We start from the raw sequence: 11,577 nt of genomic DNA on the forward strand, positions 1-11,577 counted from the left end.
GGTGCCCAGAGAAGCTGTGGCTGCCCCTGGATCCCTGGAAGTGTCCAAGGCCAGGCTGGATGCAGCTTGGAGCACCCTGGGATAGTGGGAGGTGTCCCTGCCCATGGCAGAAGGTGGCACTGGATGAGCTTTATGGCCCCTTCCAACCCAAACTATTTTATTGTTTGGTTCTGTTTATGTTACCTGGAGGAACACAGTCCTCTCCAATGGAGATCCTTCCAGTGGTGTCCTCTGCAAGGCAAGGGAGGGAACATGAAAGAGCAGGCAGAGACCAGCTGATTTTAGGGCTGGTAGGACAATTTGCATATTGTTCTGGAAACCAGAAGCAGTGGTATTGCTTTATGGGGCAAGAGAGGGTTCCATTCCCTACAGTCAGCTCCTGCTCCCTCACCAGTAAAAGGGACAGCTCAGGACTGGCTGAAGTTTTTTCACGAAGCAAAGTGATGCACTGACAAGTGGAGAAAAGCCATCAGTGTTTTTTGACCAACACTCTGGAAACAGGGTTACCTTCCCAGGCCAGATAAGAAACAAGCATCTTGCACCCTAAAATGTCCTGTCACTCTAGGGTAAGGCATCCAATTTATTAATATGGATAAGAATATTGAGAAAATATAAAATACAAGGCCATTGGTCAGTGCTTAGAAGAAAGCCAGGTAAGATACTCTCAGTTTTTCCCTCTGGCCTTACACCCTCCAGGCCCAGTGGCTGTAGAATGGCATGAGCAGCACCCGGCACTTTGGTGTCCTGGCTCTTTCTCAAGCACAGAGCTCGGGGCTTGTGCTCTGCTCCCCCACCAAAAAAGCCCCAATGTATCCTGCTTTTCTCTATTCATTGGCAGCTATCCCTCTGTTGTAAAAAGAACAACCTCAGCTTTTGTGTTGTGCCTTTTTTTTCTGATTCTGTCTGCAGTTCTTAGGTTGAGGCTGATTGTATTTGGTAAAGTTTAAGCGTACTTTGAAATTCCTGCTTGAAAAATATTGCATCATGAGCTAGATACTATTACTGAATTAATTTAAACCCATTCCTTCCATTCTGTGTGGGATTTCCTCTCATGCTAAGTGTGTGGTGGCAGCTTCCAGCTGCAGTCTGCAGTTTTTACCTTGGTTTCAGAGTAATCCTGAAAAAGAAGTCCAGGTTTTACCTGTGCTTGCCCTGCCATCTGTGTGTAAGGGGGTGGCTGGTAGTGAACAGAGAGGGAGGGAGGGAAGGCTGAACACTGCTGTATCAGCTCTCTTTTCTTAGAAGTCTTTCCACTGCTCCTGCTTTTCTTTGCAAAATAAATCACCAGAACAGTTAGTCATAGGAATCAGAGAATCACAGAACATCGTGAGCTGAAGGACCCACAGGGATCACGGATTCCAGCCCCAGGCCCTGCACAGACACCCCAAACCCCACCCTGGGCATCCCTGGCAGCGCTGCCCAAACGCTCCTGGAGCTCTGGCAGCCTCGGGGCCGTGCCCATTCCCTGGGGAGCCTGGGCAGTGCCCAGCAGCCTCTGGGGGAAGAACCTTTCCCTGCTCTCCAGCCTGAGCCTGCCCTGGCCCAGCTTCATGCTGTTCTCTCAGGTCCTAGAGAAGCTGCAGTTTTAGTGCTGTGTGTCTTCATACAGTGGTTGAATCCCAGCAGGCTCTAGAATTAATCTCAAATAAGTTCCATGTCCAAACACTATTTTTAGATGCCTGCAGCTGTCTCAGAAATTCCCTGCTCCTGCTGGGGTTGTGCAGCGTGGATCTCGGCTGTGGGGGTGAGCTGCTGCAGGCAGCAGAACAGCCTGGCTTGGTGTGGAGGGAGTGAAAAGTGGAAAGATTAAAACCATGACAACTTTTAATAGCGATGGATTGAAACCATCTGAGGGGAGGGTTGGGTTTTTTTAAATAAAATTGCCAAGCACAGCTGATCCTGTTCAAGCTGCTGGCTCAGGGCCTGGGGCTGAGACTGGTACTGCTCACCTGGTACTGTCACCTGGGCATCCTCTGTGCTCCAGGGACAATGGCCTCTGAAGGGCTACCCCAGTCTGAGATGAGCCCAGATCAGCAACCAGAGTTAAGGGGTGGGATGCATAAGGCATTTCCAGGCCAGGAGTGCCCAGCTTGCCGTACCTGGGTGTTTACTCCACGTTATTCATACAAAGAGTTTCATTGACAGAACCAAGTATAAAATCGTATCTTCAATTAAAGCAAAAGGATTTTGGTTTTGTGAGAGCATCATTGCAGTAACTCACTGAATTTCTTCATTCACCCAGTGTGAGACTGTGGCTGAAAGGAAAATATGTGCCAGTGGATGGAGCTGAGTGCTCTGGGACATGGAGAGTGCTGTCACTCTGTAAACAGCAATATTCAGCCAGTGTGGCAGTGGAACTGTATTTTTTCTGTTCATTTTCCCTATTTTTGACAGTGTACTAGTCATCTGCATGGGAGCTGGTGAGAAAGCAGCATTCCTTGTATTTATTTGAAGCTTGTAGATTATGAAGGCTCCTCTGTGCACGAGGCAGCACTGAAGCAATGTGTGCTGACCTTACTGCCTCAATTTTCAGAGGTGTGGTGTGTGCTGCAGTAGCTAAAATGGCTCTTATTGTAGCTTTTATTTTGAAAATAGACTGATTAAGAACTTGCCTTGACTCGGGGAAGCAGTGGCTGACTTTAATTGTGCTGCCACCAATGCTCTTGAAATGCCTTGAAAACAGTGGTCTCCCGGGAGCTGTTTCGATGAATGCAAGCGAATGTCATGCTGGAAGGTTCCTCTCCCAGCTGCTCAGTTTAAATGGCAAAAGTCATGATTTGCTCGGATCACAGGAGCTTTTAATTCCTCATTTAATAACAGGTTTCCCTGGGTGGCATATTGTTTTTACCCTTCCTGCTGTCCATGAGGAAGGTGCAGGCAAGGATGAAATGTGCTTCCCGTGGCAGCAGCACTCAGTGGAAGGAGGCTTGGTGTCGGATGTGAGGTGTTGAGCTCAGTAAATTCCTGTTTGGAGGATCCCTCCTCCCATCCTGCCCATCCTATGGACTCCATGGCACTTCAGGAAGTTAATTGCTGACCTGTCCACTGATTGCTGGGGTTGGGCTGATCCCTGGCCCATGGGGTGGGCTCTGTGTGTGCTGGACCAGGGGGACTGTACAGTCACCACAAAGCAGGTTCCTGTTCTAAATCCATGATTTAGAATCATGGGATCACAGAATGGCTTGGGTTGGAAATGACCTTAGAGATAATCTTGTTCCAGCCCCCAAGCTGGGCTGCTCGTAGCCCACAGTGACTGTTTGTAATCCCCAGACTGAGTGATGTGTTTAATGAATGGTTTTTAAGGGACAGTTGTCTGGAAGACTCCGCAGATTCCCATCTGTGCTGGATGTTTCCCATTAAGTTGTAGGTTGTTATCCTGACTCTGTGCAGCCCCTTCTCGGCAGCATGGAGGCAGGAGGATGCCGAAGGCAGCACTGTGCTTTGTTCTGCCTGTCAGTTGCAGTTGTAAATCTTCTGTGCTCACAAACATCAGAGGTTCTTGATGAAAACATGTTGCCTGTGAGCACCTCCTCTGTGAGAAGTGCAGAACTGCTGGCTCAGGAGTCTGGCCAGCTCTTTTGCTGAGAATTTTGCTCATCCAGTTCCTATTTGAATCCTTTTGTTTTTACTTCTCAGGTCACTTCACCTGGGAGAAATACCTGAAAGAGACATGTGCCATCCCAGCTCCTGCCCATTGTTTCAAGCAGGTAAGAGGGTGACAACAAGAAAGGTCAAGGTCTATGGTCCACTGGGGACCCCAGAGTTCTGTGCCTGGGATAGGCCTCTGGTTTGGCAAGGGCAACACTTAAGGATATTGGAGACTCAACAGCAAATTTAAAAGATACATTTAGAGTAGCACAGAAGATTTTCCTCTCAAATGTGCATGTTGGGAATATGAGTATGCTGTTACTCTGTCAAGCAGAGGCCCTTGGAGAAAGTGTCCTGAGTAGGATAGGATCCAGCTTTTGGTGGATCCTGCCCAATAAGGAGATTTTTGTCAGAATTCAGCCAATTTTTGTGACAGAATAGCAGCCCCTGGGCAGCAGGTACTGAGCCCAGAGGTGGTTGTGCTGAGTACAGGGGGTGCAGGAGTGAATCAGTGTGGGGCACCTGGGTCCGGGCAGAGGGGAGCGGGGAGCATGAGTGTCTGTTGTGTGGGTCTGGGATTGGCTGGGTGAGTCTTCCCAGGAGAGCGTTAATCCCCTGTACTGGGCACTGATGGGGCTGCACCTCAAATCCTGGGATCAGTTTTGGGCCCCTCACAAGGGGGCTGGAGCGAGAAGGGAATGGAGCTGGGAAGGGGCTGGAGCCCCAGGAGCAGCTGAGGGAGCTGGGAAAGGGGCTCAGCCTGGAGCAAAGGAGGCTCAGGGGGGCCCTTGTGGCTCTGCACAAGTCCCTGACAGGAGGGGGCAGCCGGGGGGGTCGGGCTCTGCTGGCAGGGAACAGGGACAGGAGGAGAGGGAACAGCTTTAGCTTGTGCCAGGAGAGGGTCAGGTTGTATATCAGGAAAATTTCTTCACTGAAAGGCTGATCAGGCCTGGTGGAGTCCCCATCCCTGGAAGCGTTCAAAAAATTGTAGATACAGTGCTTGGGGACATGGGTCAGTGGTGGGCTTGGCAGTGCTGTAGGAACAGCTGGAATCAATGATGTTAGAGGTGTTTTCCAGCATTAATGATTCTGTGATTCCAAGGGAACAGGCTTTAATTGCCCAGATGATGCAGGATGGAAGGATGGGGGTTTGTTACAGACCCACCAGGGCTTGCTGAGCTGTCTGTGGTGCCTGTTCTGTGCTGTGCCTGGAGGGGCTGTCAGCCTTCAGTAGACTCCATTTGGCTGCTCTTAGTGCTGACGCTTTGTGCCTGAGCTGGTGCAGTACTGTCAGCCCTGAGCTGGTGCCATGTACTGGCAATCCTGAGCTGGTGCAGTACTGTCAGCCCTGAGCTGGTGCAGTACTGTCAGTCCTGAGCTGGTGCCATGTACTGGCAATCCTGAGCTGGTGCAGTACTGTCAGTCCTGAGCTGGTGCCATGTACTGGCAATCCTGAGCTGGTGCAGTACTGGCAATCCTGAGCTGGTGCAGTACTGGCAATCCTGAGCTGGTGCCATGTACTGGCAATCCTGAGCTGGTGCAGTACTGTCAGTCCTGAGCTGGTGCCATGTACTGGCAATCCTGAGCTGGTGCAGTACTGTCAGTCCTGAGCTGGTGCCATGTACTGGCAATCCTGAGCTGGTGCAGTACTGGCAATCCTGAGCTGGTGCCATGTACTGGCAATCCTGGCTCTGACTGGCCCTCTGTTCCGCTCTTTGCAGTCCTACACTCCACCTGCAAACGAGTTCAAGATCAGTATGAAACTGGAGGCCCAGGACCCCCGGAACACCACGTCCACGTGCATCGCCACCGTGGTGGGGCTGACGGGCGCCCGCCTGCGCCTGCGCCTCGATGGCAGCGACAACAAGAACGACTTCTGGAGGCTGGTGGACTCTGCTGAGATCCAGCCCATTGGGAACTGTGAGAAGAATGGAGGGATGCTGCAGCCTCCACTGGGTGAGCTGGAGTTCAGCTGTCCAGCAGGGGTGAAATCGATGGTGGGGAAAGCTTGGGGGTTTTTATAGATCTGTGCTTGGGACACAGGCCCATGGCCTGCCCCTGCCTACTCCGGGATACATAAACCACACCAGGTCTGTATTTCCACACAGACACTGTGACATGGACAGAGAGGTCCTTTAGGGTGTAGATGAAAGAGGTCTCTGCAGCAAGGTGAGCTGCTTGCCCTGGTTGCAGCTCAAGCTCAGGATTGTGGCCCAGAGAAGCTGTGGCTGCCCCATCTCTGGAAGTGTCCAAGGCTAGGTTGGACAGGGCTTGGAGTAACCTGGGATAGTGGAAGATAGTCCCAGCCCATGGCAGAGGAGTGAAACTGGTTGATCTTTAAGGTCCCTTCCAACCCAACCTACCCTGTGATTCTAGGATTCAATACCAGCTTACCTGGACAGGAAACATAATGTCTGAAAAGGCTCACAGTGATTAAAGTCCTGTCTCATGTGAAGGGACACTTGCAAGAATTCATACTTATTTATTTCATTTTGCTTGGCTACAACTTTATAAATAGCCTGGACAGTCTAACACTTCTTCCAGTCTTGTCTTCAGTTAAACACACACCACTTTCCATTTTCTTTGATGCTAGCCAAGTGACAAGCTGATTTGCTGGTTCCTTCCTGATAATCAGCAAGATTAACCTCCTGCATTCCGCTGCCCAATAGTTTGAGTGTCTTCATAAATCTTTCTCTCCATTAGCATATCCCCAAATAATATTTTCAAGGCCAGGTTGGACAGGGCTTGGAGCAACCTGGTGTAGTGGAAGGTGTCCCTGCACATGGCAGAGGGTGGGATGAGATGAGCTTTAAGGTCCCTTCCAACGGCAACCATTCCGTGGTTGTGCTGCCCATCGCTTCCCGAGCCCTGTCCCGGCTGCGGTGCCGGGCCCAGCCCGCGGGGCCGTGGCTCGCTCCTGTGCCGTGCCGGGTGTGGCCAGCAGAGGGCGCGAAGCGCGGCCAAAGCAGCCCTGCCTGTGCCGGGGCACCGGGGCGAGCTCGGGGACGGCTCGGGCTACTCCGTGTGCCCGGCCCTGGCCTGTGTCGCCTGCTTAACCCTACGCCAGACAGGAGGGCAGGGTTGGGTGAGATACTGGGAAAAGTTTTTTCCCTGTGAGGGTGCTGAGGCCCTGGCACAGGGTGCCCGGAGAAGCTGTGGCTGGCCCCGGATCCTTGGGAGTGTCCCAGGCCAGGTTGGACAAGGCTTGGAGCAGCCTGGGATAGTGGAAGGTGTCCCTGCCCATGGCAGGGGAGTGGAACTGGATGATTTTGCACCCAGCATAAAGACAGGTAACAGAGCTAGTGCTGCAGTTGTCCTTGCTGCCTGCAGAGTGCAAGGGCTGAGAAAACCCAGCAAGGTTTTTCTGTTTCCTGTAGTATTTTCCATGTGCACACATCTGCTGCTGCTCTTTCTTTACATAGATCATTCCAGTGACAGCACCCAGGGAGCGGCTGGAGCTGGGCCAGGGCAGGCTCAGGCTGGAGAGCAGGGAAAGGTTCTTCCCCCAGAGGCTGCTGGGCACTGCCCAGACAGCGCTGCCAGGGATGCCCAGGGTGGGGCTGTTGGGGTGTCTGTGCAGGGCCTGGGGCTGGGCTGGATGAACCTTGAGGGTCCCTTCCAGCTCAGGATCTTTTATGATTTACGTAAAGTCTTTGCCACTCTGGGAGCTGAGCTCTCCCATCCCCTGCAGTTGTGGCTACTTGGGTTGGTTTCCAAGCTGATCTGACAGAGTTCAGGGCTGGCAGTGCGACCTGTGCTGAGCATTGCAACCTTGGCAAAGTTTTGCCATGTTCTTGGTCCAGGTCTGGTGCCAGGATTACCTTCAAAACCCCACAAACACAGACCAAACACAGCTGAGCAGCAGAAATTGCCTGTGCAGGAAGATACACATTTAGCAAAGAAGATGTTCTGTGATAGCCTTCTGTTGGTTGTATAGTCATAGTCAGCGCCATACATACTTCAGAGCATGTGAAACTGATTTTTTTTTCCTTCCCATAAGCCCCCTCTTGTTATTTCTCCACTTTTTTCACAGCAGGTGTCAAGCCAAAACCTGATATCCTTCTCTGTAATGCTTAAATCTGTTTCCCAGCCAAGTCACAGGCTCTATTTCTTCAAAATAACTTGCCTGCAGCTCACACTAGAGGTGGAGGAGGCCACCCAGAAGCTGTGATTCCCTGTTGAGGAAGAAATTCCATAGCCTGAGTGTGCACTTGCTGATTCATGTCTCCCCTGCAGCAGGATCACTGGAGCTGCCAGCACTGACGCTGCACAAAGTGCTCTGCCTGAATTGTCAATGGGTCAATGGGATTGTTATGATAAGTGAATATTGCAGTCAGACAGCTGTTTCCAGATGTTTATTTTCAATAACACAATGCTTTGCATTCAGAATACCTGGAGAAAGTCCCACCTGACTCCAGCATGGGAGGAGGGTGCTGTGGCATCACAGCTGTGTGAGTTCCCATCAGAGCAGACATGTGCTGCCAGATCCATTGACCTCCACAGTCTAAAAGTCTCCATCTCTGCTTCCCTCTCCTCAGGCTTCCGGCTGAATGCCTCCTCCTGGCCCATGTTCCTTCTGAAGACTCTGAATGGAGCAGAGATGGCTCCAGTCCGGATTTTTCACAAGGTATTTCACTGTTTGTGCAGATCCTTCTGGCAATGACCCCTTCGCTGCAGAGCACCAAACTCAGAGCTGGTGTCTCATGAGAGATGTGCTGGTCCCAGAGGAGGTGACATTGCACAGCTCTGCCTCGGTGCTGCTCTAGGAGAGACCTGTGTCCTCTCCAGCTGTATTGTAGCAATGTCAAGATGCAGCCAGAGATCTGCCAAGGAAGTGCCTTGGCTTCAGTGCTCGGGCTTGAGGCAGGAGCTGGTTTTTCACTGGAGCTGCAGGTGCTGCTCAAAGTGGGGAATGCAAGGTGGGAACATCAGCACTGCTCTGAATGTCCCACTCCCTGCGTTTGGTCCAGCCTAGGGCAGAGCAGTGGGTAGTGGACTTTGCTGCCTGTTGATTAAAGGGCAGTGGCTGTGTAGCCCAGCCAGTGTGTGCACACCTATTTGGGTTCAAATGCAGCCCACTAGCACCCTTCAGCTGTTCATGGAGGTGAGTTTGCTGGTGAGGGCACAGCCCTGGTGTGGGGAGGCAGTGGCATATCCCCTTTGAGCATATATTCCACTTCTTCTTGTAGGAACCACCATCTCCTTCCCAAAACTTCTTCAAGACAGGTATGAAGCTGGAGGCAGTGGACAGGAAGAACCCTCACTTCATCTGCCCGGCCACCATTGGGGAGGTGAGAGGTTCTGAGGTCCTCATAACATTTGATGGCTGGAGAGGTGCCTTCGATTACTGGTGCCGATATGATTCCCGGGACATCTTTCCCGTAGGCTGGTGTTCGCTGACTGGAGATAATCTGCAGCCCCCTGGTACAAAAGGTAAGGCCCACGCTGTTGCTTAGCTGTCTTTCTCCTCCACTCAGCTCTCAAAGAGCAGCAAAGCAGGCAGAGACTGGCAGCAAGGACATCTGGGTGCCCTGTCTGGTTTTTGTGCTGCTTCATGCATGGTAAAGGTACAGGTGATCAGACCTATAGCACTGGAACAGCCTGGCACCAAGGTGCTGAGGAGCAGCTATCCATAAAGATGGGCGGGATGATGGCTCTGGGGAGGGATGGTGCTGTACAACATTGCTGAGGTCTGCTCCTCCCCAGGAATTTCCTTGCAGTTTTTCCTGCGCCTTTGAACCACGTTTTCCTGTGGAGTTTTTCTCAGAGGGACTGGAATAATGAGAACTGTGAATTGCAGGACTGCGCCTCTTTGTACTTTGGGCAGTTTTCTTGCTCTGCCTTATGCTGTGAACATGGACGAAGCAGGTGTGGAGCAGGTGGTACCTGCCGCATTCCCAGGACTGTGATTGCTGAGTAGGAGCAGCACTGGGGAGCTTGCTGCCTTGCAAAGGTCTGAGCCATGGCTGGTTTGATTCTCAGATGTGTCTCAAGCTTTCTCACATCACAGTTGTGTGTGGGCCCGGGGGGGCTGTCACTGTCCCCAAGCACATCCCTCTGGCATTTGTTGGCTGGCAAGCCCTGCACGTGCTTGTCAATGAAATGAGGGGCGGGAGAGCAACCTCTCTGCCAGAGCTGAAGGATTGCTTAGGAAAGGCATTTCTCTGATGAGACTGTTCCTCTTAGAAATCTTGGGTCAGCTCATGCTGCCCTGTCAGGCTGGCGCTGCCCTGTGTCCCTGACGTGGGCCAGGTCTGCGGGCCAGGTCTGTGCTCGGGGCTGCAGGGCTGGTGTCAGTGGGCTGCCTGAGATGATCTCCCATGACCTGTGTGCAGGCAGAGCTGTGGGCTCCCCTTGGGTGGGGATGATTCCTCTTTATCTTGGATTTCTTCATTTTGCCTTGATGTTCCCAGCATCTCCCTCTCTTCTTGCTGGTTGTTTGTGTCCCACCTGCTGCTGCCCTGCAGGCTCTGCAGAGCACTGGGGCCCTCTCAGCCAGTGCCTGACCCCTCCAGTGGTGCCCTGCAGTCAGGGGCTCTCACCACGCTCTCTCCAGGGTGCCTCTCAGGTGCTGCATGAGTGGCTAAAGACATGTTTGTGTTGTGTGGGAGCTTTCCTGGCAGTAACCTGGGGGTGGAATGTTTCAGGAGCACGGTGGAAGCCGCCTTCTCAGGAGAAGTGGGAACCTCTGTCTGACCCACGGCCCCAGCACAGGCAGCTCTGCTCCTCCCTGGCCTCCCCTTGCCAGGGGCTGAAGCTGTGAGTGAGCAGAGCCCAGTCAGTTATCCAGAAACAGCACCCCATTGTGCCATCCTGGGAAGCTTGTGCTTTCCCCCTTGGCAGGTGGCACTGACAGCTTCTCCCTTTCACATTGGCTCCATGTGCAGTGACTCTGCACTTCCTGCTCATGTACAAAAACAGTGACCCCCAAAAGTCACATCTCCCCACTCACAGGCAGAGGCAGCCCTCACTCTCAGGCAGATTTCTGCTCTCTTTGTCCTTTGTTTTCAACTTGTGGGACAAGAGTAGGGGTTGCCAGGGGTTGCATGAGCCATGGTAAAAATGCCAGGGAGTTGAGATCAGCCTTGTCTTTGTGGCTTTACTTCTCCCTCTGTGACTGTCTGCTCCCTTTCCTGCCCAAGAATTTCTGACTTCCACTTTGTGGGTTTAAACCAAAAGAGGAGAGTACTGGGAAGTTTCTCTTTTTTAATGAAATTCCTCCTGTGTTTCCTCACTCCTCAGCCCTGCTGTGGTGGAGGGTTGATCACAGTCCTCCCAGACCTGAGCGTGCTGCTCTTGGCAGGGTTGGAGGACACATCACCACAGAGGAATCGCCCTTTCCTTGAGCTCCAATAAACCTTCTCCATGTGCCAGCCTAGAGCCTGCAGGACTGTGTGGTGGAGTCGGGCAGTTTCCCTTTCCTGGTGGGAATTCCTCCTAAAGAGCACTGGAGAGACATGCAGGGGATCAAGTGCTGCTGTGCTAGTACTGGTCTGTGCTCATATACTGGACTGACCATGTGAGGTCCTTGTGGAATCTTGTGAAGAGCTAACTCCATGGAAGGTGAGGAATCCTGTGGAGAGCCAACTCCATGGGGAATGACGGCTTCCTGGGGCTGAGCAAAAAAATGCCTCGTGGAATGAGCTCACGTTCAAGGGAAGCAGAACTTCAAAGAGGGCAGGCATGTTTATTTAACACTGGTAACTCCATTCAGCTCTAATCTGACTCTGCTGCTGGCTGCCAGCAGAGGTGGAGGAGTGCAGGGCTTCTCCCAGGCATGGTCCTTCTCCATCTCCGAGCCCTCCCACTCCCGGCAGTGTTTGCTTAGCTGGAGTGGCTGGGGGGGGGGGGGGGGGGGGGGGGGGGGGCGGGACATTCCCCGCTCCTGACTCACGGCCGGGAATTTTTTTCTTTTTTTTTTTGCGTCATTCCCGGGGAAAAAAAACAAAACAAAAACAAAACAAAAAAAAATCCCCCAAAAAAACCCCC

At 52.3% G+C, this 11,577-nt stretch overlaps 1 protein-coding gene across 4 annotated transcripts in view; it reads left to right on the forward strand.

Moving 5' to 3' along the window:
• Positions 1–11,577, forward strand: part of SCMH1 (sex comb on midleg homolog 1 (Drosophila)) — a 66,904-nt gene that overhangs the window by 18,948 nt on the left and 36,379 nt on the right. For all 4 annotated transcript variants that reach the window (XM_008631592.2, XM_017731562.1, XM_017731561.1 and 1 more), the window contains 4 exons: positions 3,637–3,707; positions 5,310–5,544; positions 8,127–8,215; positions 8,778–9,021. In XM_008631592.2, the coding sequence (XP_008629814.1) occupies positions 3,637–3,707; positions 5,310–5,544; positions 8,127–8,215; positions 8,778–9,021 (639 nt within the window). The remainder of the gene's footprint in view (positions 1–3,636; positions 3,708–5,309; positions 5,545–8,126; positions 8,216–8,777; positions 9,022–11,577) is intronic.

Source organism: Corvus brachyrhynchos, unplaced genomic scaffold (assembly GCF_000691975.1).
Source record: "Corvus brachyrhynchos isolate BGI_N302 unplaced genomic scaffold, ASM69197v1 scaffold454, whole genome shotgun sequence".
In the NCBI taxonomy this organism is placed as follows: domain Eukaryota; kingdom Metazoa; phylum Chordata; class Aves; order Passeriformes; family Corvidae; genus Corvus; species Corvus brachyrhynchos.